The sequence below is a fragment of the Grammomys surdaster genome, unplaced genomic scaffold, assembly GCF_004785775.1.
Source record: "Grammomys surdaster isolate TR1022 unplaced genomic scaffold, NIH_TR_1.0 188, whole genome shotgun sequence".
In the NCBI taxonomy this organism is placed as follows: domain Eukaryota; kingdom Metazoa; phylum Chordata; class Mammalia; order Rodentia; family Muridae; genus Grammomys; species Grammomys surdaster.
In genome coordinates, this window is record NW_021604633.1 from 6881683 (window position 1) to 6907760 (window position 26078).

Below are 26078 nucleotides of genomic sequence, written 5' to 3' on the forward strand. Positions count from 1 at the left end.
TTTCAGCACAGAGGCAGCTGAAGCAGGAAGAACTTGAGTCTGGAGTCAGCCTGGGCTACTGTAATAGTTTAAATGAGAATGCTGTCCATAGGCTCCTATATGTCCACTCTTAGTCTCCAGCTGAGGTACTGTTTGGAAGATTAGGAGGTGTGGCCTTGTTGAAAGACATATGTTGCTGGGGGTGAACTCTGAGGTTTCAAAAGCCCAGGCCAATGCCAGTGTCCCTTTCCCTGAAGACCAGGGATCAGGATATCACTTTCTTCTAGGACCATGTCTACCTGAGTGCCACCATGCTCTCTTCCATGATACCAGATTAACCCGCTGACACTGTGAGCAAGGCCCCAAATAAATGCTTTCTTCTAAAAGCAGCCTAATGGTCATGATGTCGTTTCACAGAAACAGAACACTAAGACAGCTACATAGCAAGATCTTGTCTAAACAGACAGATGTGTGCACACACACATGTGCCGTAATCCACTTGACCATCCACATTCCATCTACAAGAAGCAATACAAGCGTTATCATTTAGCTACTCATTCATCTTTTAAGTAACTTTAATTAAATGGTACTTAAGTGAATATTCGGTTCCCAAATTAACTATATTTATGCCAGAACTTTACAGATATAACCAAAGTATTGAAGTTAATCTAGAATGGTCCACTCTTAGCCACGGTTATCAGTGGCGCTTTAAGAATCAGCTATCCAAAGCTAGGAGACAGCTCAGCCATCAAAGGCTGGACTCACAACCAAAAAAAATATTAAGAATCAGCTATCCACAAACCTCCTTCTCCATAAATTCCCTATAACCTTCACTTGAAGGCTCCTCATTCACTAGCTTCTTAGCCAACCCAAGTATATAATTATCAATTCTAAAAACTTCACAAGCTCTTTTGTTTCCGCGAAAAAGCACTGTAACATCTCGTGAGCACGTTTGATTTTTCAAGTATTTTATTAAACTGACATGATCCATTATAAGACTAGTAGTTACCCAAAACATGTTGTTGTTCCTTAATAGGAAAGGTATTTAGAATATAGCCATAAATTTGACTCACTCTCCTGTATAGGTTTTCATGTTTCTAAAGATGATTTGTTTGCACGTACGCACCTCTCCTCTTTTTAGTGACTGCATAATCGAGAGCCAGCGGCAGCTGTAGATGAGCTGTCACGCTCACCACTGGAGGAGAGTGGCTGGAAAACACAAATGAATGCTAGGGCTTCCGGCCAGCAAGGACTTCCTCATTGCATGTGATTTATTACTAAAGATAAAAAAGTCAATTTTTTTAAGTCTGTTCCAAGAAACACCTCTAGGAGAAAAACAAAACTTTATGCTAGAACTCATATGCCTTTAGAAGATCAATTTTAAGCAGTTATTTTTTCCATGTTTAACTTTGGTTTTTAGTATGTAATGAAATCACTATTGTCTGTCTTTAGCATGTTTTCTTCCTATCACTTGTTCTACACGTAAAATCTGGTCTACAAAACATCAACTACTTCTTTCAACAGTTAACTTATGTAGGCTGGGGGCATAAGTAAAAGGACCATGCATTCATTCAGCATCTTATCAACAGGGAACATTTCTAATGGGATGACTCTAGTGCAGGATAGGCTCAAATGTTCTACACAACTCCACCATGAATATAAAGAATAGCCTGTGTAGTTCAGGAATAAAAGACAAACCATATGAGCTCCACCCCTTTCCATGATGGAAAAGTTATCCCCTGTACCTCCAATGGTGCTAATATGAAGATATAAGAGAATAAACAACATATAGAAGCTAGGAAAAGATGGGTGCCTTTTTTGGTGTATTTTACAAATATTCCATTTAATTCTATTTAAAGAATAAAATGATATGGGGAAGCCAAATGAGCCTGAGGAGCAACTCATAAGAGTACCTTTGGGAAAGAACCACTGTGGGTTTTAGTGGTGTTGGAGAGTAAACCCAGGTCCTTCAATATGCTAGACAACTGGTCTACCTCTGAGCCACATCCCTTGCCTCCTAAATATCAACTTTATAAATTCTACTTACATGTTTGTTATTAATCATCAGAATTCCTCACGGATTCTCTTCAAAATATAACCAATCAGTGAACAGTAAATGGATTAGTTTGTTCCAGAGAATAGTATTAGAACAGAATTGTATTTGGACTTTGCTAGAACTGGTCCGGGAAGTATTCATGAGCATTATATTTGATGACTAGTATGCATTTTGATAAACTGACAGCCAAGGAGCAAAGTATGGGGGTGCATGCCTATAATCTCAGCACTCAGGAAGCAGAAGCAGGTGGATCTGCTAGTCTGAGGGCTACATAGTGAGATCCTGTCTCATAAAAGGGGAGTATGGAAGGAAAGGGCTGGAGAGATGGCTCATCAGGTAAATTCTATTTACTGCTCTTGTAGAGGACCTGGATTTTGGTTCCCAGTATTCACATGATGGTTCACAACCACCTGTAACTCCAGTTCAATGGGGTCCAGTGCCCTCCTCTGACCTCCATAGACACCAGGCATACATGTAGTATACATACATACATACATACATACATACATACATACACACACACACACACACATACATACATACAGGCAAGATACTAATATACAAAATTAAAAAATATAAGAGAAAGTTTTAAACATTATACAAACAGTCAAGAATTTTTATTGATTCTTCATGAATTTCATATCATGCACCCTAATTACACTCATCTTCCTTGCAACCTAACCCCACCCCACCCCTAGGTTGGAAAAGAAAACACACACACACCAAAACACATCTCATTGGGGAAGCTGTAGTGTGTCACAGTGTGTCCCACAGTGCATCCTTCACTTGCAGATGTTCACTGCAATGAGTTATTGGTCTGGTTTGAGCCTCTGGCTTCTGCTACACTATGTATATCGGATCCTCACTGGGACTCCTTTTGGATAGCCTGTTGTTGCTCTGTGTCATGGAGATCCTGCAGCTTTGGGTCTGCATGACTGGTCCCTTCAGGAACTCCAGCAGTTCATAAAAGTTGGGTGGACCAATTCAAAGACCTAGATCTGGGTCTGGGTGGTACCTGAATTGGACAGCCTGCCACTGTTCCTGTACCCACACCATTAGGACGATCAAGCTCTCCCACACTGCTCCAGCTAGCTCACCAAATGCCACAGTTGGCAAGGGGCAGGGCCAGCTCTCCTGCCTCCTGCAAATGGTAAGGGTTGAGGGGGTAAGTGGGGAGGCCATCTCTTCCTTACCAAGTATGTTCCTTTGGTTTAAATAGCAACTGACAATTTCCAAAATTTGTCAAAAAGCTTCCATTGTTCAGGGAATATGACTATCTCTTATTTTGGTCTACAATGTTCTTATATATTAAAATAGACAAAATATAAATTCTAGCCAATACACTAATATAGTCACATCATGAAATAACTCTACCCTTCAAAGGTCTAGCCCCACTTTATATTATTAGCACCACTAAATAATTTTATTACTCGGAACAGTATCCCTGAACGCTTCTGTTTCTAAGATGAATGCTGACTAATATACACACAGGAGAGAATGAGAGAGGCCACAGGGATTCTTTTAATTCACTAATACATTTCCAGAACAAGTGTCACTTGACCACAGTCTTCTAGGATGGGAAACTGGAGCTTAAATACAGCAGGGATGTCATAAAAGGAGCTTAGTGGGTTCCGACTTGTCCAACACCAGCACTTGTGAAGACTCTCCTAACCAAGACTCTCAGTGCAATCATGAGAAGTCTAGCAAGATGGTAGCTGCTTACCATGTGTGACAACACAATGCCTGTCAGTATGCAAAGACTCGAATTATAGAACACAGTGAAGAGATATGGAACTCAAGAATCTGGCTTATTTATTATTTAAAAGAACATGATTGGAGTTGTCTAAATAAACCATTCTTTTTTCCTGCCTTAGCCTTGCCAAGTACTCGGGTTATTAGGCCCCACCACCATCACCCCCAACTAGATTTTCATTTTTAAAAATGAAATTCAACAGCCCTTTTTAAAAATACATATTTCCTGTGGGTTAAAACTATACTATCTCATGGAAACTGTTCTAAGAAAATAAGACTTTGTAAATGGTTTTGTAGGTCATAGCATATTTCTACCAAGTTTAATTTTCAAATGTCTTCAGAAAAAGCAATAATATATAATGACATATATCTTAATTTCTCCTTTGTTAGAAATTCTTTTTTTATTAACTGTCATTTTTCTCTGATAAATATCTGAATCAATTTGTTAGATGATAAATTAAAAAACAAGTTCAATTGAATTTTTAAATTAAGATAGCATTAATAAGGAAAAATTACAATCTAGAAACAAACTACTAAACATTTATGTCAAATAAATTAGCAAAGTTGTTGGGTCTTTAGTTTTTGCTTATTTGTTTAAGTAAAAAAACTATTAAAAAACATGTTTAGAATGAAATTCCTCAGTACTGCTGGTGAGAGGTGGGAATGGAAAAGAAGAAGCCAGCTTTGAAAAGTATTATAGGTTTTTAAAGTTGGCTGAAGAGGGAGCTCTGTTAAGGAGAGAAGTTGCATAGCATGCACAAGGCCTTGGGCTTGATCCCCAGAACCACATAAACTTGTTATGGTGGCACAAGCCTGTAATCTCTACACCCTAGAGGTAGATGCAAGAGGATCAAAGTCATCCTTAGCTGAGTTGGAGGTCAGTCTGGATTATATTAAGATCCTATCTTAATATAAGGGCCGGAGAGATGGCTCAGCACCTAAGAGCACTGACTGCTCTTCCAGAGGTCCTGAGTTCAATTTCCAGCAACCACACGGTGGCTCAAACTATCTGTAATGGAATCCAATGCCCTCTTCTGGTGTCTGAAGTCAACTACAGTGTACTCACATACATAGAATAAATCTTTAAAACAATAAAAAACAAAAAAATAAAGCCTTTAATATTCTCAAGCTCAAATCAGTAAGTACTCTTCAAGTCCTTTCATCTAAAAACTAATAGCTAAAAAGAGTCCCCCAAAAATAAACAAAAATGATTAAGATATGTATTCATGTATGCTATTAATATTTTTAAATTAATTTTTCAGGGGCTAAGGTGCAGCTCAGTTGATTAGTTGCCCAGTATGCAGGAGGCCCTGGAATCAATCCCAAGCACCATAGCAACCCAGTGTGATGGCATGCGCCTGTGAGTCCAGCTCCGAGGAGGGAGAACCAGGAGGATTAGGAATTCAAGGCTACACAGCGGATCTGAGGCCAGTCTGGACAACATGAGACACTGTCTTAAAAAAATAAGTAAATAAAAGAAAATTTCATTTTCAATTAAGAATTTTGTTTTACAGGAATATTTTATAATACAGGGAAATGTTCACTAAATCTTACTAAATGTTTTTATAGCCATTTGCAAGTCAGGTACATATTGTATATTTACAAAAAGTATGCATGAAAAATGGCTGTCAAGGTGGATACCAATGTTTACATAGCAGGTACTGCTCTACAGAAAGATTATGATTATTCTTATTTTCCTATCTACCCTTCCATGGTTTTCTCACTTCACAAGCAGACAGGCAGATCTCTGTGAGTTCAAAGCCGGCCTGGTCAACCAATTGAGTTCCAGGACAATAGGGCTATTCAGAGAAGCTTTGTCTGGAAAAACCAATCATTACCATCACCATCACCATCATCATCATTATAATCATAATACTAATTTAAAAGCTATTCTCAAACTTCTGTAAACCTCCATACTTCAAAAAGATTACTAAATTTCTTCAAATTATTCCCATCTCAGGTACAAAATGGAATTGAAGCCATAAAAAAGGTATCTTGCTAAACCATCTTTGTTTTTTAAGGTATCTGATCTTTTCTCAAAATTGCCTTTAAGATTTTATCCTTCCTGAAAACATACAGTCTCTAAAACTAACAGAATCAAGGTGAGGAATGTTTCCCAAATACTTTAGGAAAATAACTCATTAACAATTCCATGGTAAAACTAAAAGCTGTTTCTAATAAAATTAACATTTACTTGAAAGAACAAGATGGTGGGGTGCAGTCCAGCGGTACAGTATAAGGTCCACTCCTCACTATGAACACAGTGTCCATCTCAGTCCTGTAATTATAATGTAGTTATAATTCTTCTATACTGTAAGTGCATTTTTAAAAACCATCTTTAGCCAGGCATGGTGCACATGCCTTGAATCCCAGCATTTGGGAGGTAAAGGCAGGTAGACCTCTGAGTTCAAGGCTAGTCTGGTCTACACAGAGAGTTCCAGGACAGCCCAGTGGAATGAGGAACATGGTAGATCCTGCCCCACCACCACCACCAAAAAGGCAGAGAGAAATTATGCAGAACTCAGGGGAGGAAATCAGCACTCTAGAAATAAAAGGCATGTGATAAGAAGCATTATTCATAAAGAGACCAGATTTTCAGTTAACACAGTGGAAATCATTGGCATCCCAAGGCTGCTTGATATGCCATCCCAGGTGAACGTGGAAACAGACAAAAAACAAACAAACAAACAAAAAACCAGACAGCTCGAGAACACACACACACACACACACACACACACACACACACAGTCCCTGCCCTGCAGCACTGAAGCTTAGAGAGCATAAAATACTGTCGTTCCTAGATGCAGTAGACTAATTGGAAATGTAATGCAAAGTCTGACAGACAGAAGTTTGGTTAATTTTCCATGTGTCTGTGCTGTGGTTATGCTTTGTGGGTATACAGAAGCTGGCAGGGCCCAAGCCATCCACCTATGTCTGGAAGTCAACAAGTGAATGGAGGCTGTCTCTGTACATGCAGAGGGGACACGAGATGGCCCAGCAGAAAGCAAATGCCAATGCTCACTTGAAAACTGCCTGAAATTTAAATGTTCCCAAACTCACACAAGACCTATTAGCTATGACTTCTGACCATGACATCAGGCAGACACAAACCAACCCTCAATGGCACAAGTGACAGTTAGCTAGAGCACAGGGATTTAACCACAGACAAGTTGTCCCGCCTGCCAGGAAGCAACAACCTGGAGAGAGAACTCAGGATCCAGAAACATTACCATAAAGATCCTAACATATCCAGTTCTTGCAAACATGAGACATGCAGAGGAAAGTAGCTGTGGCCCACAGACTGTAAAAACCTGACTCTAACTGGACACAGGGAACCCAGTGAAAATTTCAAGGAGGCTATTTCCTTCATGGAAGCAAAGGAAACCATATTTGATCAGCTGAACCATTATGACAGTGATTTAATAATCAGCTTCATTAAAAAGAAAATTACAAGAAGAAATCAAAGGAAAATTGTGTTGAAAAATTAACAACTTGAGTTTGGTTTTGAAGTCATTAGAAGGCTCAATGGAAGGAAGAACCGAGGACTTGGGCTGGAGAGATGGTCAGTGGGTGAGTACTTGCTGGGCAAGCACGAGGACCATTTCAAATCTCCAACAACCATGTAAAACCAGGTATGAGAGGACACATCTGTAAGCCCAGCACTGAAAAGTGGGAATGAGATCATCCCAGGGACTCGCTAGCCAGTCCGTCTAGATGAAACAGGTTCAGTGAGAGACCCTATCTCAAAAAGAAGGTGTAAAGTGACCGAGGAAGATGCTGACCATCGACTTCTGGTCTTCACACATGCATGCACAGGTAAGTACACCTGCATCTGTGTGTGCACACACACATACTATCCTATAGACATTAAACAAACATAATCAATGTTTAAAAGCAGAATCAAAGACTTGAAAGACAGATTGATAGAAATTATCCCATCGGAAAAAATTAATGAACAAAGATGAAAAAATGTCTAAGAGTGTGATCCACTGTGCAGCACGCTGACCCGTGTGGAAGTGTCTCACAAACATGGTACTCTCAGAAATGCTGGCAAATGTTGGGGGTTGGTCTGTCACCATGTATGCTAAGGTTTCAACCCCAAGATCTGGTTGCCTCCTAGACAAGTGAGTTCTTACTTATACCGGCCTCTGTTGAGAAACCCTTGTTCCACAGTTTAAAGTTATTGGTTAATAAAAGGTTAGAGCTTGTGATTGGGCAGTAGAGAGAGAAAGGTGGGACCTGAGAATCGAGTGAAAGCAACCACGAGAAGATGGAAAAAGAAGACAGAGCGATCAGGATGGACCGGCAGCACATGGCCTAGAGAAGTGCATCCCAAGGACAGGCTGATGGACCAGCAGCAGCCTGAGCAAGACTCAGAGAGCAAGTAACAAGGGGCATATGGTTTGTATATGTGTGAGATTAACACAGAACCTGTCCAACCATGGTTTACAGCTTGTAAACCAAATACCAAGTTTCTGTGTCTTTTATGTGGGCTAGCTAGAATATATAATTCACTTACAGGCAAACAAGTTTTACAATTTCATAAAGACATTAACCTAAGATGGTTGTGCACATCTCCAATCTCAGCATTAGGAGGTACAGGGAAGAGGATAAGAAGTTGAAAGCCAGGCTGGGCAACTTAAGACCCTATCTCAAACAAGACAAGATACAAAAAGCCAACAATGTTTAGATCCAAGAAGTCCCATGAGCCTCGGCACAGAACAGATACAAAGACATTCATTCATACTTAAGCACGGGTTATCAATATTGTTAAAAGTCAAAACCAGAGAAAACATCCAAATAGAATGTTAACATAACATAAGCCATGAAAAAGAAGCCATAAGGTCAAAGGGCAGGGAAATGGTGTGCTGTAAGCTTTGACAGAAAACCATGCTCCTCCAGGAATTCTGTATTTAGAAAAACTATGCTTTAGAAATGCTTGGAGGAGGGGGGAGGTAAAAAACCCACCACAAAGTAAACTCATTCTCAGTAAGCAGAGACTGCACTGCTAGCATATGTGCAGCAGAGGTCAAGGGAAGTCTTGCAGGTGACTGAAGTGACACCAGACAGAAACTCAATTCAAGAGGAAGGAAACAAGTGCACAGCACCAGAAACGGTAAATATGTGGCCCACAAAAGTGGTAGAAAACTGCAAGCCATGACTTTAATAAGGAATTATTCATCAGAATTTATAAAGAACGCAACAAGAGAAAATCAGCCTAGTTTAAAATGAGGACTGGACTTAAACAGACATTCCTTCCATAATGTGAAAATTATCACTAAGCACACGACAAACATTTCCCCATACCACAAATCATTAGGGGAAGGTAAGCCAACCCTCTACAAAACAACACTTCATGCACCTTTGATCGGCATTCAACAACAACAACAACAGAAAAAGAAGAAGAAAAAGAAGCAAAACTGGTAAGGCTGTGGAGATTCTGGAAGCTGGCACTGCTGGGGAACAGCACTGTGGCACTGTGGAAAGCAGTATGACACTGTGCTGTATGGTGAGCGTGTCCTGCCCTCCACCCCCAGCCCTGTCTTGTGCTTGCACGCTTGCTTCCCTTGCTGGAGGAACTGTTTGGGGAGGTGATGGTAAGTTTAGGAGGTGGAGCCTTGCTGGGGGAAACATCCCACAACCTTGAGGTTTTACAGTCTAGTCCCACTTCCTGTTTGCTCTGTTTATGGACTTCTGAGACAATGAGAGGCCAGCTTCCTGCCACCGCCATGCCTTTCCTGCTATAACAAACTTTATCTTTTCTGGAATCATAGACAAAATAAAGCCTTTCTCAAGTTGTTTCCTTCAGGATATTTTATCATATCAAGAGAAGAGAAACAAATAATTCCTCAAAAAACAAAATTTAATTACCATATGTTCCAGTAATCCCTCTTTGGGGATTACTCCAAAGAACTGAAAGTGGAGACTCAAACAGGTGTTTGTGCATCCACTTTTATAATAGCATATTAGAACTACACTAGAGGGAGTTGCCAGAGGTAGTGGTACACACCTGTGATGTCCTCACTTGGCAAGTGGAGATAGGATTAGAAGTTCAAGGTTGGAGACTGTGGCCATGGAGGAAAACAGCGGCTTCCGGAAGGAACTGGTGAGCAAACTACTCCATCTGCACTTCAGGGATTGCAAGACTAAAGTCAGCGGGGATGCCCTGAAGCTCATGGTGGAGTTCCTGAGGATCTTCGTACTAGAGGCTGCTGTCCGTGGGGTCTGGCAGGCCCAGGCAGAGGACCTAGATGTTGTGGATGTGGATAAGCTGGAGAAGGTGCTCCCTCAGCTGCTCCTGGACTTCTAGAGTTCACCCCTGTGGCCTGCAAGGTCTAGTGAATCCACACCAGCATCAACATCTAGTTCCTGAGCTCTCCAGCTTCTAGAGGATGGGAAGACCCCAGCAGCTGTCACCCTTCCTAGCTGTTGCCTCTGAGAGTCCCTGTGAGACAGGTGCAAGCAAAGGTGAACCAGCCTCCCTCCAGACACAGCCCCTCACCCCCACAGCCTTGTATTATAAATAAACCAGCTGCTGGCAGTGCCTCCTTCTTGCCACCCTACATCAAAGCTGCTGTGTAGCCTTTAACCACCTGACCCCCACCCCCAGGATGCCTCCCTGAGCTGTAAATTTGTTCTTACAAAGCAACATCAATAAATCAACAGTATCTCTCTGAAAAAAAAAAAAAAGAAGTTCAAGGTCATCCTCGGGAATCCAGCAAGTTCAAGTCCAGCCTGGCCTACAGAGACCCGATCTCAGGGCCGGAAGATGCTAAAGTGTGTGTGTGTACAAGCATAAGGACCTAAGTTCAATCCCCAGAATCCATATGAAAAGCTGGGCATAGTTGCATGCACTTATAATGTCAGTGCTTATCGTAAGACCCTAGCTAACCTCAATGGTGAGCCCCACATCCCAGCAAGAGACCTTATCTCAAAGAAAAAAAATGCATCTGAAGTTGATCAATGGCCTCCACACAAACCTGCACACTCTCTCAAAAGCCACACAAGAAAATCGTTTTAAATGAAAAGTTTAAATGTCTTTAAATGATATTTGAATAAACATAAGACTCCATAAATATATTTCCTCACCTCTTAATTTCTTTATGTTTTTAACATAACATAGGGTCAGGAAACACTGAGTGCACTCAGGATGTCTGTCCTTTGGTGCTTCCGGGTCCCTGCGCACACTTCTGTAAGACAGCAGGATCCCTGCATACAGCTGCCCCTGGGAGTGCAGGGGCTCCTCAAAGCTGCTTCCTGCACAGGATCCAGATGAGTGGCAGGCACTACAGGACCTGTTTTGAAACTTTATCATTCTTGTCCCCATCATCCTGGGGTTGAATCATTTGCTAAATTCATTATCTGACACAAACTGACAAACAAACAAACAAAATCCCAAACAACACATGTTTCTAATGGTTCCTCACTTTCAGAATAAAATCCAAGCTTCAGTGGCTCTGCTGACATACACATATAGTCGCAGGTCTTAGGTGGTTGAGGCAGGAAGACTAAATTAGAGGCTAGCCTGGGCTACATGGTAAGTTCAAGGCCAGGGTGAGTGACAGACAAAAACTCTGTCTAAAGAAGAAATTATCTGTAAATAGATTAGTGAATTAATTACAAAGCTAAAAACACATCAAAGAAAACACCCAGATTCTTGCCCTGGCTCTCACAGGCTCCTCCCCACTGGCCTGGATCCAACTCTCATTGGGGACACTCCTCTCAGTAGTCTATACCAGAGTCTATGTACTTGACATTTAGTTAGATCACTACTTCCTGAACCACAAAGTTGTCTTACATGGTTCACATACCGGGAAAGCTACTCCCCCACTATGTACTCATGCCGACTGAAATCCTGCTTTCCCATCAAAGCTATAACCAAATGCCACATAAGCCCTGACACTCACTTTCCACTAAATAAACAATCAGTTCGAATTACATCCGCCTTCTGTGTAGAACCAGAATGCACTGTATGCATATCTCATTTTACACAGGGCACAAATTCTAAACACAACACGAAAAGGAAAGCATTACTAGTCAGTATTATCCTCCTAAATCCCACAGGGAGCCATGGATGAAGTCAGATACACAGGTTCACAGAGTCCAAAACACTTCCTTTCCATCCAACACAACCCTGACTGCTATTCCCCCGAGGAGCAGTCACTACTGCCAGCCACCATCTAAAAGTCCGCAGAAGGGAGGTGCAGCTCCATCTGGCAGCTGCTACTGCTGTGATACATGGACCTGTGGCAGGTTATATCCCACACCATATGGAGAGAGTAACCTCAAGCAAGAAATAGGGAAATCCCCTAGCAGTCAAGTCAGTACCTTTAAAGCCTACAACAGTAGCACTCAAGAGAGGGCAGTAAGCCTACAGGGAGGGCAGATTCCTGGCTCCCTCACCCATGGCAGAACACAGACACACTGAGTGTGTACCTGGTTCCTTTTCACTCTACGTAGGATATATACACAGAATCAGAGTGAATGACTTTCATATCCTTGAAATATGTGTCAGCACACAACTCTGGGTCACTACAATGCACCCTCAAGGGTTAGGCCTTAAGCTTCACCTTCCTCATCATTAACAGTTTAAAAACCATGCAGCTAATAGCATCTTGTAAACAATAAATACTAAGTGATTGTTAATTTAACTAGAATGATAGCAGAATAGCCAATAAATTATAATGCATCATTTCTGTAATTATGTAAATATAATCATTTCACACAATTACTTTTTTTTTTTTTTTACAGAAAGCAACAGTCCTCTTACAAAGTGGGAGGTACTTTCAACTAAAAAAAAAACCCACCCATTTCTGATTTTAAAGTGTAGTTATTTTATTTTGTATAGTGTGATGGAACCAAGTGGTTGTTTGCTTAAGAAAATAACATTACAAATATAGACTAAGGGGGCTGGAGAGATGGCTCAGTAGTTGAGAGCGTGTGCTGTTCTTCCAGAGGAGCTAAGTTTGGTCTCAGCGCTTACAACAGGCAGCTTGTACCTGCTTATAAGTCCAACTCCAAGAGATTTGATGGCCTGTTCTGACCGCTGGGGATACCTGCACACATATGGTGCAGAGAGAGAGGAAAGAGAGGGAGGGAGAGAGAGAGGAAGGGAGGGAAGGAGGGAGGAAGAGGTTTTTAAAGCTAAATAAATGAAAAAAAATGGCTTCTAAGATGAAAGGCTGACCTTGAATCCCTACATGTCTCTTTAAAGCCTGACATAAAGTATTATTTCTTCTTCCTTCAGCAGCGGGGTGAACTGATAGGCAAGATAATAGTCCCATTCTTTTAAAGAACAGTGACAGTGTCCCGTACTGTTATTCCTTGTCATTCTACATGAAGCAATATTCTACTATAAATAGCAGTGTTTCTCAACAGAAAAGGACACATATCCAAATGGGTCACCTGCAGCCACATCAGCAAGTGGTAAAACAGGTGGAGTGAGCGTCTGGATACCAGGAGCTCTGGATTTGCCACTGTCTTTCATTTTAAGTGTTCAGACAAAGACAGTGGCAAAGACAGATAGAGTGCTTCTTAGAGGCAGCCACTTTAACCTAAGAAGTAGCTAGCGGACATGAGACTAATAATCCTAGCTGTGTCAACCAAAGTTAGCCACAGGTACAGTCAAGAATTTCTGGAGCCACCCTGGCCATAATAAACCCTAGACAAACACAGCAACTCTAACTCCTGATGACTGAGCTAATCTGAATCTTTTTCTGTGGCTTATCACGGTTTGCAGGTAGTCAGGCTCTATGTTCTGAAGAGACTGAAGCTTCCCTTGTCTGCAGAACATAAGACAGACTAAATGAGAGACACACATGCATGTGAGAGCCTGCATGCGCACGAACACACGTGGGAACACACACACATACACACATTGAACCATACCACTTGCTATAGAGTTAACTAAGTTGAAGGACATTCATCCTGGCCTCTTCCCTGGCTCTCTTTCTAAAAATCCTAACAGGATCTACCTTGTCTTTCCTGCTGGCTGGGTAAAGAAACTTCAATACAACTGATAAAATCTAAATTGCCCATAAAATTGTTTTCCCAAAGACAGCTCAAACAAGGATGTTAAAAACAGGGAGCCTTATTTACACAGGGCCAGGATGTTTGTGGCGAGTACTCCTTTCATCCCTAAGTCTAAACAACACACCTCATAAAACCATTTTATAATTTCATGTTTATCTTTCAGATAAGAGAAATAAGGAAAACAGCCATTTATTTTTCCGTACTATTTAAACTTTACTTTGTCATAAATGGCATCCTTTGAACAATTTAAGTCAAAGAGACACAGAACTATGCTCACAACCACTGCCAAGACATCTAATCAGGAGTCTCAAAAAGCACTGACATTGTGTGTCCGGTGTGAACCCTCCTTTTCCACAGTTGATAAGTCCGCCCATCAGTCCTGTCCCTCTGCACAGGAGCTTGGGTTTGAATAACTTTGCCAACTTCTGATTCACTCTGACTCATTCTAAAAGTTCTTCTCTGTGACAACAGTCAGGGATCTAGTTTTACTCCCTGCTACAAGGAAGGGAGCTCTTCAGACCACGAGGGGAAGTGTGTCTGCCCACCCACTACTGTCAATTGTCAACTGCCAATTTTCACAACATCCTGTGCTCCAGACCATAGAGCAGTGCCTTCAAGTCACCACTCTAAGCCTAGCGGCTTCGCTAATTCTATCTTGCCTTCCTGGTGCATCCTTTTCTCCAAGTCATGTCTTCCTACAGTCACCCTGGACTCACCCGATTTGCAAGCATCCTGTGCAAGAACCAGAACTACTCCATACAACAGCAAGCCAAGTTTCTATTTCTTTTACTTTCACTCCCAAGACAAGGTCTTACTGAAGCCACCAATGGGACATATTGACTCCAAACTTATTGTTCCCCTTCTTCCATCTCTCTAGTGCTACCAATGCTGTTACCCCACAACATCCAGTGACATGAATGTTCTAATTGCTGATAAAGATCAATCAGGCCACAGTGTGACCAAGATAGCTAAGCTATGTGTTTCCTGCCCTGCATTGACTCCCTTCCTCTTGCGGACTGAGCTTTTCCCACCACCCCTGAAGACAACTCTTAGATCTACCTTCCCAGTGGCAGCCACACTGAAAATCCCTCTGTTTCACCAAGATTTTCCCTGGTTTTGTTTATTTTGAAGGAGATCTCTACCCTCCTCTATCCTGGGATCTTAGTAATATTTGCACACTACTAACCAATACGTACTAGATTCTCATCTATATTTGCACACTACTAACCAATACGTATTAGATTCTCATCTGTAAAGTAAGGAGCCACCCTTGGGAATACTCAGTGTTGACAGAACTTTGGTACACAGTGCCGAACTGTGTAAACAGCAAGTCTGACTCTCAGTCTTGCCCCTGCCACTGGTTGCTAGGTAACCAAGGCAAAGAACTGGCCAGTGAATCTGTTTATCTTTAATACTAGATTAGTACCTGGTATATAGAGTTGCTTTAAAGAATAATCAATAACACAACAACACAAATCCACTTAAATCAATAACACGAAGCCACTTAGGAAAGTTCCTATCTCAAGTTAAGCACCCAGTAAGCGATTAACTATTATGTACTTGAATTATTTCCCTGCAGAATGCTGTGCTGGTTTTGTTTGTTTATTTTGGTTTGTGGTTGTTTGTTTTGGTTTTTGAGACAGGGTTTCACTGTATAGCCTTGGCTGTCCTGAAACTCACTTTGTAGACTAGGCTGGCTTTGAACTCACAGACATCAGCCTGCCTGTTTCAGGAATGCTGGGACTAAAGTCATGTACCATCATGCCCAGATGGAATCCCAGGCTTTAATTATATTACAAGTTTGTATACAAAGTGGGCTCAAAGCATGGGACCCATGTACTTATTCTTTTCATTATAGACTATTCTTTACCTCATGCTATACCACATTACTAATGCCCTTAGTACTTTCAAGATTTAAAAAAGGCAGAAGTAAGAAGGCAGGATGCATTTGAGCACACTTTCATGAAGGAAAATCCTTAGACACTGTCAGGTCCAAAAGGGACAAATGGCTACCCCTGGTGCCTATTAGCATACCAAAGCATCATAAATACATGTTAGAAAGATCATGTTGGTATCCAGCTCTTCTAATTCTGCCTCCTACCCTAAACTGTTCCAGTTCATATTTCCCTCCCCCCAGCTTTTCATTCCCACAGATCCCCCCATTTCAGACAAGATCTCTTTGCACTCTCTTGCTCCTCTCTCTTTGTCCTCTCTCACTCCACCCCCTACCCCTTTTCATGGCCTGGTCCAATCTTCCGACCACAGTCAGCCTACTCCTTTCTCTTCCTGCTCTGGACTCTTCCAGATGCCTCTGGCTATACTCTGCCTTGCATCTACAACAAAAACCTCCCCCTCTCTCATACCTTGGCATGGTCATGTCCTCACTTCATACAAACATATTTGTGGAAATGAAGGGGTGGGTATTTATTGCACTTTTATGTTATATTCACAGTTTAAAATGAAATCAAACACAATAGAATTTGTGCTATCAAAACAACATACTATTTCAGAGAAGCATTATGTCCCTAAAAGATGCAAATTAGAATATATAACACTTTCCTTAAATGCCATATGATATAAGTAATCATAATATACATAAAACTATGAGACAGCAACATAATGCCACTCTGCACGTAGTTTCTTACAGGACATGATGTTCACTATTTGCACTAACTAGCATATCTTATAGATGACCAAAACTTCTTACTGTGATCACTAGGTTCTTCAAGAAGTTTCCAGCTGCATAATTGCTAGCTTCAACTCCCAATTATTCACCTAAGGCAGAAAGAAGTGGTCATCCAAAGATGCCCTCTTGATTCTGGGTTCAAAGGTTTATACTGGTGTGTGCTAAAACAACAATTATGTGTCACTTCCACTTTAAGAGCATAATTAATCATGTTTGAAGAAGCAGAGCTCATTCCATGAATATGAGGTTAGCCCAATAGTAGAAAATACATGAATATAATTTATCTGGCTACAATTGTAAAGAAGGAAAGCCCACCAATTATTTGGATATAATGACAATATTTGACATTCTATTCATTTTTTTAAAAATTTTTATAGTATTAATAAAGCTTAGCAAGTATATACCATATCCTCACCACATTTCACCAACTGTGTTAAGTACTTTACAGTAGTTATCTCATTATTCAACAGTACTCCATGCACTTGGTACTTCCACTACTACATGTGACTGATGTTAGACTGATGTCTGGAGAGCAAGCAATCATCTCAGGGTCAAGTGCTCATTGAGCGGATGCGTCCTGGTCTGAATTCCGTCTACAAACCTCATGACTAAGCAGGCCACTCACAGATAAATAGAAGTGGCAAACGATATGCATAGAGGCTAAGTTATCCAGAAAAGTAAGGAAATACCAACTGAGTAACTGACCTGTAAAATTAGAAACACTTGAATGTTCTGTTTCACACTCTACTAAACTCAAGAAAGGAAGATAAATTTGTATTTGATTTTAGAGGGCATTTGGCAATGGGTGGACAAATTTCACATTCGTACAACCTTGACAAAGCACTTCCACTTCTAAAATACATAATGTATGAATGTATTTTTATGGGACAATTATGCAATACTGTATTACGTCTAGACTCTAAACTTCATCATTGGACAAGTTTCAGAACACTAATCTCAGGGAGTACTGTTTGTTTGTGTATATACTCACTGCAACTATGAAAACATCAATATTGATCCACAGTATTTCAGTTGGGGAAACCATTAATATTTCAGTTCTATAGTAGGAAATATGACCTCATGATTGAAACTATGTTTAAAAGCATTTTAAATTTAAAATTTCTAAATTTAAAATTAAATTTAAAATGTCTAAATTTAAAATTAAATTTAAAAAATTTTCTGACTCACTGTCACTGACAATATAGGCCCTGGGAACCATTTCAAATTAAAAATCTAAACTGGAGAGGCTAAGTCTCACCTCTCACAGAGGCTCACCTCGAATACCCTTTCCCCTTGTCTCACCTCTTTTCTTTCTTATTTTTAAACTTTGATTCCTCCTGAGTGTCACTTCATGCACCCCACTCTCACTCATCTCCCTGTCCCTTCATATTTGTCCTCTGCCCTTGTAACCTCCCACCAAAACAAAAATAAAATATCATCATGGAAGCTGCAGTGTGTGTCGCAGTGTGTCACACAGTATGCCCTTTTGCCCAAACAGTTGTACTTGCAGATGTTCATTGCAGTGAGTCATTGGTCAGGTTCCAGGCCTCTGGCTCCTGCTACACTGTCTATACTGAAACCTCACCAGGACTCGTCTCAGATCTCCTGTTGTTGCCCTGTGCCATGGAGATCCTGCAGCTTCTGGCCCCTTCATGTTGGGATGGGCTAACTCAAAGAAAGCCCTGGATGTGGACCTGGGTAGTAGCTGGTGGTAGCTGGTAGTCTGGGTGGTCAGCCTGCCAGCTTTCCTGCACCCACACCACCAGGGTGAGCTCTCCAGCACTGCTCCAACTAGCTCACCCAATACTGCAGTTGGCAAGGGGTAGGGCCATCTCTCCAGCTCACATGATCCTACCTGGTAAGTAGAGGAGGGGAACCTCACCCACGTCCACCCATGATCTTGTCCCCACACATGAACGTCCAGGGGCAGCTCTACTGGGCCACTCTCCCGAGTGCTGCAGCTAGCGAGGGTCTCACCTCTTTTCTAAGTCATCAGACCACATCTACCATTTTTGGCTGTTAGGCTACTTACAAGGCATATGACATCAGTTTCTATATCATACAAACAGAAACAGGTAGGTCTATTAAATCTTTTGTAATGGTTTATCTTTTATAGGATTAACCATTACAAAAGATTTAATAATTACAATGCTTCAAACCAATCAAGCAAAAAACATTCAGATTTTAATGTCATCCTTGGGTGTGACATATACATTATTTTACTGTTGGATTTGCAGAATTTGAAGAGTATAAAACCCAAGCATGCATCACATGCCTTTAATTGCATCACTCAGGAGAGAGCCAAGCGAATCTCTGTGAGTTCAAGGTTAGCCTAGTTCCAGGTCAGCCACACTACAGTGAGATCTTGTCACTAAACAAACAAAAAGAGTATGTAAATACAATAAATTGAATTTTCCAGACATTAAGGTTTTATTCCCCTTCTTTGAGGAGAAAATAAAGAGTGAAAACAAATCTGAATAAAATGAAAACAAATCACTTGTAGAAATATAGGTAGGTCTGTGTATTGTAATTTTAACATCTCAATACGTCTTCAATCATTTGAATAGTAATGTGGTGTTTTCGGGTTTCTAACTATAAAGAAAAATTGGTAGCAGTTAAATTTAGATCAAAATTATCCGAATCACTTATTAAAACCTGAAAACATAAATATGTAAGCTGCTAATTCAGAGCACAAAAAAAATGTGGTGATGAATACAATAAAATCAAAGAACATCTTTAAAATAGTAGAAACAACACAACCCTGTTAGTAATAACACTAATTTAGCTATCTCACCTGTAAGAGCCTGTGTAGAAAAACAGTGTATTTGAAATAATTCAACAATTGCTTTTAATTTGTTGGAATTCAGCATAAAATATTTAACATAATTTTAAAGTTCAGAATGAAAATCACAACAGAAAAACAGCTACAAGTTGGAAGGGCAGAGTGCAACTCAACAAGAACAAGACCCTAGGTTAGGTACACAGCACTGCAGAAACCAGGCATGCACACACACACAAACACGCACAAACAGGCATACGCACGCACACAGGAGGCAAAGGTAGGAGAATCTGAAGGTCAAGGCCATCCCTGGATCTCGAGTCTGAGGCCTGGGCTACATATATTCACAAATATCTGCATGATTTGACGATGCAGTACTCAATGCTTTTACAAATCCACTGCCCTTACTCCTGTTTAATAAAAGATTTAAAACTATTTTGACTCAATATTTCAGTAACATTGACCTTGGGCATAACCTGAGGATTGAGTCACTCTTTATGCTTTAATCTCTAAGCCTATGAAATGAAGATGGGTCTAAAATCTCCCGCTTTAACCCTCTGAAGAGCTGCCAGTGACTCTCTCTAGCTACCACCGGGGAGGCAGAGCTGAGGACTCCTGGTGGCACACACTGGAGCCTGAACCACTGCACCAACAGGCCAAACAGGCTTTCTTACCTTATCCAAGGTTCAAAACCAGCCTATCTGATCCTCTTTCAAATGGGCCTTATTTTCACTAGAGAATTTTATTCTCTGACAAGATGGCAGATGAAAAAAGACTGAGAATTGAAAACTGATGGAAAAACACTTGTAATTAATGAGCCATCTCAGAGTGATCTCTGCCCACAATCTGACATGACCCCTTCAGTTACAACCAAACATAATGAACTCTCTCTGAAGCAAAGGAAATATTTTTAATTTCATTTAACTCCTAATGGCAAATATAATGATGAAAGTTTTAGTCAATAATATGTAATTCTGGATTTTAAGTTCTTTGGCTTTCAAATTTAAAAAAAAAAGGAATTACAATACATTAAATACATCCCCTTGCATAAATGTGCTATTGAAAAAACAAAAACAATGTAGTCAGTGGATCCACAAAATTTAAAACAAAGTACAAATACCAAACAGAGACGCGACTGGATGCACTGATTTATTGTGGAGAGCCACAGAGCAGACAGGGAGCACAAAAGCTCCCCCTTGACTGTGGCGGCCATTTACAACCTGCTTAGACCTCACACAGCGTCTGAGCAGGGGGCTGTCAGAAAATATCCCCCTGGCTCAAAGGTTCACTTGGGGTCATGCAAGGACTATGTTAAACTCCCTATGTCTACTTTGAAAGGGAAAACACGACTTAGGATTCCAATGTAAAATACCTAAAAAGGTCTCTGCCACTGTTTTTTGGTGACGGTGTCTAGAAACAACTTTCACAGTTCCTTGAAATGGCCTCAGGAGACAATGACGAGAGATGGCTGGTCTCTACAGTGAAATATACCTACCTCTTCACTGTCATGAAAACAACACACCACTCATTTCTGTCTTTTTCAGAAATTAAATTTTTGTCATGAAGTTTTCTGTAAAACAACAAAATTGACATTCTCTGTTTGAGTAACTCCTGACTGAAGAAAGAAAACACACAAAGGGAGGAAAAGTGGGAAGGGGGATTTGGTGAAAGGTTGTGTTGTGTTGTGTTGTGTTTTTCACTCTGAGGCAGAGTGTGGGTCTGCATCTACCTGGCCAGTGGGCATGGTCTCTTGGGGAGGTGGAACTCGGAACTCTGGAGTCTGACTTAGCTTATCCTCTGCTGCTGGGGCAGGTGCTGGGCTGTAGGGAGGTGCCGAGACACCACTGTAGGGGTGGAAAGCGCAGTCTGAGATGTGGGAAGAAGCTGGAGCTGGTTCAGGGGTCCCTGGGTCTGCCATGGGGAGGCCAGGGCTGTGGGATTCTCAGACGCTTGGATGGGCTAAGGACAGAGTCTAGTCCGGGGCCAGGGGGAAAGGAGAGCTCTGGCTTGTCCAAGCCCTGACTGTCCTTAGCTTGGAGGAGGCAGGCTGGATGCTCAGAGAAGCCCTTTACAGGAGATTTAGCTGAGGCTCTGTAGACAAGACCTTCTGCACAGTCCCCATGGTGGTAGTAGATCAAAGAGACGACGGCCCATGGTTCTAAACTGTTTATTGACTGTTCACAGCAGAAAATGGATGCATACCTAACCATATCCACTTCTCGGAGTGGTCCTGAGATTAAATATCTTTTGCAAGGAGGAATGTCTCAGAAGGGAAGCTTATTGGCTAAGCCCTCAGGGCCTCTAGAAACCTCATTAGCATGGAGAACTCTCACGGTTCCTTAAGTGAGGAGTGTGGCAGTGTTCCAGGCCAGGAATCTGGCAGGGAGCGGGGAGTCCCCTAAGTCTCAGTTCTGTACCCACCGAGTCTCCAGGTCTCAACCTGCTCTACCTTACCAAGCTTGCTGGTGTGGTTTTACCATCCCACAGCAGAGGCATACTACTTTGTAGCCCTGGTTGGCCTGTGTTAGACAAGAATGGCCTGTAACTGGCAGTGATCTTTCTACCTCTGCCTCCTGAGTGCTGGGACTGTAAGTGTGCACCACTGCACCCAGAACAATCTGATTTTCAATGGATAAAAGAAACAGGAGGTCTGAAGACAGTTCGTTTTTTAACCAGAACGTTAATTTTTAAATATCAAAACACTTGGCCAAATAGTAAAGTAGGATGAAATAGCTTACTGAGCTCAGGGACTCAGAACCTGAGGACAGTATTGTTCATTCTCTAGTTACTGGCTCAAAAGCCGCGGCTGGATAAATCTGATGGGGGCCGTGGGATAAGTGGCAGTATTTATATACAAGCTAAAAGAGCAGGTTGAAACATAAAGGCAATTGCAGTTTTCAAAATAATGGTTATAGGTCCAGCTGATAATTTAGGGGAGAAAAGTTCCGCTTCTGTTCTTACCTAAATAGCTAAAGAAATCCTTATGCATGCTATTACAATCATCATCCAAATTTGGGGTAGTGCTAGGTACTACCTCAAAATCATGTACTCATGTATTCTGACTAATTAAAATTAACAGCAGGAAGTTACAGAAGGAAAAAAAAAAACAGAATCAACATTAAGACATTCTGTTCCATTAAACTTTGATACACTGAACTAAGAGCTAAATATATACTATCTATCCATCTATCTATCAATAGATATAGATAGTATCTATCTATATAGACAGAGATAGAGATAGATAGTATATATTTAGCCCTTAGTACACGGCAGGGGTCATGCTGACAGCTCTCTAAGCATTCCTCCATGAATCATCACAGGAAGTAATTTTTATGGGAGACAGCTTAGGTAATTTGTCCTAATCACACAGTTGATAACCTACAGATCTAAAACCCTCATCACTGCCTTCCTTAGGCTTAGCCTGGGGCTAAACACACTGTAAGTTCTTACTGAATATTTAATCAGTAAGTGGAAAAATCATCCCACTATGACCTCTTCTCTTTTTTTATACTGTCTTCTGCAGTGTGAAGTACTGGGAGGTGAACATTGCCTTTAGTTTAAACAAGCATTTACAGAGAATAAATTCTACCCCCAACCCCATCAGTCCAACCATGCCCTCTGCTCTGTCACCCTTGGTCATCCACATGATGAAGACCCCGCAGACAAACATGTCACCAGCTCATCTCCCTGTCCCTGAGCCTCCCCTATGCCTGCGGCTTCCTCAAGGATACAGAGCACTTACTCCCTGGTTGCCGACGATGCCGAATGCTCAGTAGAAATGTTGACCTGTGGGCTCTTCCTATCCACTCCTATCCTCTCTAACTCATGCCCCACAGCACAGCCAGAGTCTATTTTTTTAATAAAATATTGCTGACCAAGAATATCACTTTCCTATTGCAGCATAGAAGTGGCACTCCTTGTATGCTGCAACAGGAAAGATAGTGGGGGCCAGGGGCCTCTCAGAGTTCCTCACAAACTGCCATCCAGCATCCTGCCTGGGACTCACATGCAAAAATGCATGCGCTTCTCCAAGATTTACATCACTGAGGTATGCCTTCCTGAGTCACTCCAACTTTACCACCATCATGAAGACATTGGTGACCAACTGAGCTGATGACCTGTTTGAGTGACAATCATCAATTTGGCTTCCTTAATCCCAGTAAAGCCTCATGCAACCTCTGCTGCTCGCCCTGTAAGCATAACAAGTCTTCCTTTCCCAGCACACTCTGCCTCAGACATCTCAAGCCTCACTTTGAGTCACATATCTGCAACACTCTCATTTCCTCCAATGTGGTGAATTGGGGGACATGGAACCCAGAGCTTCACACAAGCTAGCCATGCATGAACCCTCAGAGACAACTCCCAGTAGTTTCTTTATTTTGACCTAATCCAGAGGTAATTTTTCTCTGTTCACTAATGATGAACCTCACATATTAGAAAGTGGCAATAAGCACAAGGTAACAATAATAATTCAATTCCAGTATCAATTCCAGTATGATGTGACAGTAACAGCTGCAGGAGTGCACATGTCCACAGTGACAACAGACAATGCTAGGGATAGAAAGGTGGGTAGGGTGCACTGTAGTTAAGGCCAGTCAAGTAAAGCCTGTGACATACCACCAACAAGAACAAGCATGCATGCCACGCAGCGGTGACAACATGTGTGCCACCACCCGGAACACGGCTACCATGTGCCACCCACTACAAAGGGCTCCATTCATTCCCGCAGCAACGCCTGCTTGCAAAATGCCACTCTGGTAAAATAAAATGTTTGGTTTCTGAATAATGACCTTTTTAAAGTTGTATTTGCAATTTCCCTTTATGAAACCTTTTTATGCAAACTTTCACATGTCCTGTAGGTCATGTCACCTAAGCTATGGCAGTCTACAAAATGATAAAACCCAAAAATAAAGAGTATACAAAAGCTACTATAGCCCTATGGTAATTTCTATAGAAGTTTCTTATTTTGCAAAAGTGCTGGTCTGTAGTGCATTAGAAAAGCAAAACAAAGGAACAAACAAAAACTGTTTCTTTACAGAGAGTTGGTGCAGCAGAGACCTAATCTTATATTAGAAAAGCAATGGAGTACCATGTTGCCTGTGGCTTACGCTGGATATATCTAAGCCCTTCCAAACATCTAAACTTAGATGGAGTAGGTCAAATGAGGGAACATTTTTAAAGTAGCTTTTAGGAGCTGTCAGCATGTTAATGAAGTATGCAGTTATAACTGCATGGACCATGGACAGTCAACAACATGTACTTAAAGGCTGCACTACTACAAAGTGGGTGTTTTATCCAGGTACTCAGACACTATTTTTTTGTACTGCTAGTATTGCACGAGAAACATTTTCCCTTACTGTTACTTGCTTTCTAAACCTTGTTTAGCCACTTAAAGTAAATCTGCTTATGGCACAATTTGCCTCAAATCCATTCCAAGTTGTATATCTGTTTTCCAGTGAAAAAAACTTCAATTTACCCCCCAAAAAACCCAACTTTAATTTCAGCTCTAAATTTTTCTTAATGCTAATTTTAGAAAAAATAATGAATCTCTGTTAAAACTATACTATACAATTCAATACTTGTGGTAAAGCATTAAAGACAGAATTAACATAAAAGAAAGTTTGTAAGTTCGTTATCTGGATGTGTGTGTGCATTTCTGTTACATGAAACAGGTGCTTCTTAGAGCAAGCCTGCTCTGGTGCAGACCTCGAAAGCAATGCCAAACATGAACACCAAGACCCCATGGGCTTCATGCATGAACCCTTCATGCATGAAAATATGTCAGTCAGCTGCAGGGTCTGTGAACCTATGAACTCACAGCAGCCAAAAACAGGGTCACTGTCAGGAACAACCTCCAAAACTCCCCCCCCCCAAAAAAAGCAAATCTTAAAAATTTATGAAAAAGAAGAAAACCCAAAATACAATAATTAAATGTAATACTAAGCCACAAAGTCTTTAATGGGGGTGGGAAGGAGCCCTGAATAAAACAACAGAAAAAGTGTGACTCTCACATCAGTAGTATAAAGTATATCAAGTTTATATTCCATTAATTATAGGGATAATACACTATGTAAAAGAATGCCCTTGATCTTAGGAGATAAACACTCAAGTATTTATGAAAGGGTCAATAAAAAATAAAAAGGGTGATTGGGTAAGATAGCACCATGGAGCCTGGGGCTGGGGGGAGGTCATGAACTCAAAGCTGGCCTGGGCTCCCTCATTTCAGAAGCCAAAAATATGTGTGCATATGTGTGGGGGTGTATAAAGAAAGAAGAGTGTGTAAATGTGTCAAAATAATGCATTAACAATCAAGCAATCTGGGTAAATGTGCTCATTCAGCTATTCTTTGAAGTTTTCTATAAATACAATATTTTTCTAAATAAAATCTGTGACTAGAAAAAGCCAAAAACAAAAAAAAAAGCCTGCCCTCATAATACAAGGCCAGTTTATCTCAGCACAGAGCACTCAAAACCACACAGAAAACCTCTGTATCATTTAAAAACCTGTAATGTGCAAACAGTAAGAAGGAGATGCTCTGATTAACACTGGAATCAGGGTGGGAGCTCCAAGGGTGACACTTTCTTCTTGAAGGGCTAAGGCACAATGCTGTGAGGGTTTACTGATTGACTTAGAGACTCTGCAGAACAGGGCTCACACTAATATTTTGGAGAGGGTAGACAGTCTGTTGATGGTTTTATTGAAACCACTTAACCCTTAGGACAAACTTGAATAGTACTGTTAGCCTCCTAATGAGAGGGCTAGGGGAGAAAGGGAGGGGATAGAGGAGGGGAAGG

At 41.1% G+C, this 26078-nt stretch overlaps 1 protein-coding gene and 1 pseudogene across 2 annotated transcripts in view; one reads left to right on the forward strand and one right to left on the reverse strand.

Annotated features, from left to right (window-relative positions):
* Prkar2b (protein kinase cAMP-dependent type II regulatory subunit beta) overlaps positions 1–26078 on the reverse strand; it is a 94198-nt gene that overhangs the window by 41730 nt on the left and 26390 nt on the right. Inside the window, exon 3 of the mRNA XM_028768808.1 lies at positions 2902–2930. Coding sequence (XP_028624641.1) covers positions 2902–2930 — 29 coding nt within the window. The remainder of the gene's footprint in view (positions 1–2901; positions 2931–26078) is intronic.
* LOC114622382 lies at positions 9855–10464 on the forward strand (annotated as a pseudogene). The gene has a single exon (XR_003711585.1). The product of XR_003711585.1 is annotated as a centromere protein X pseudogene (transcript).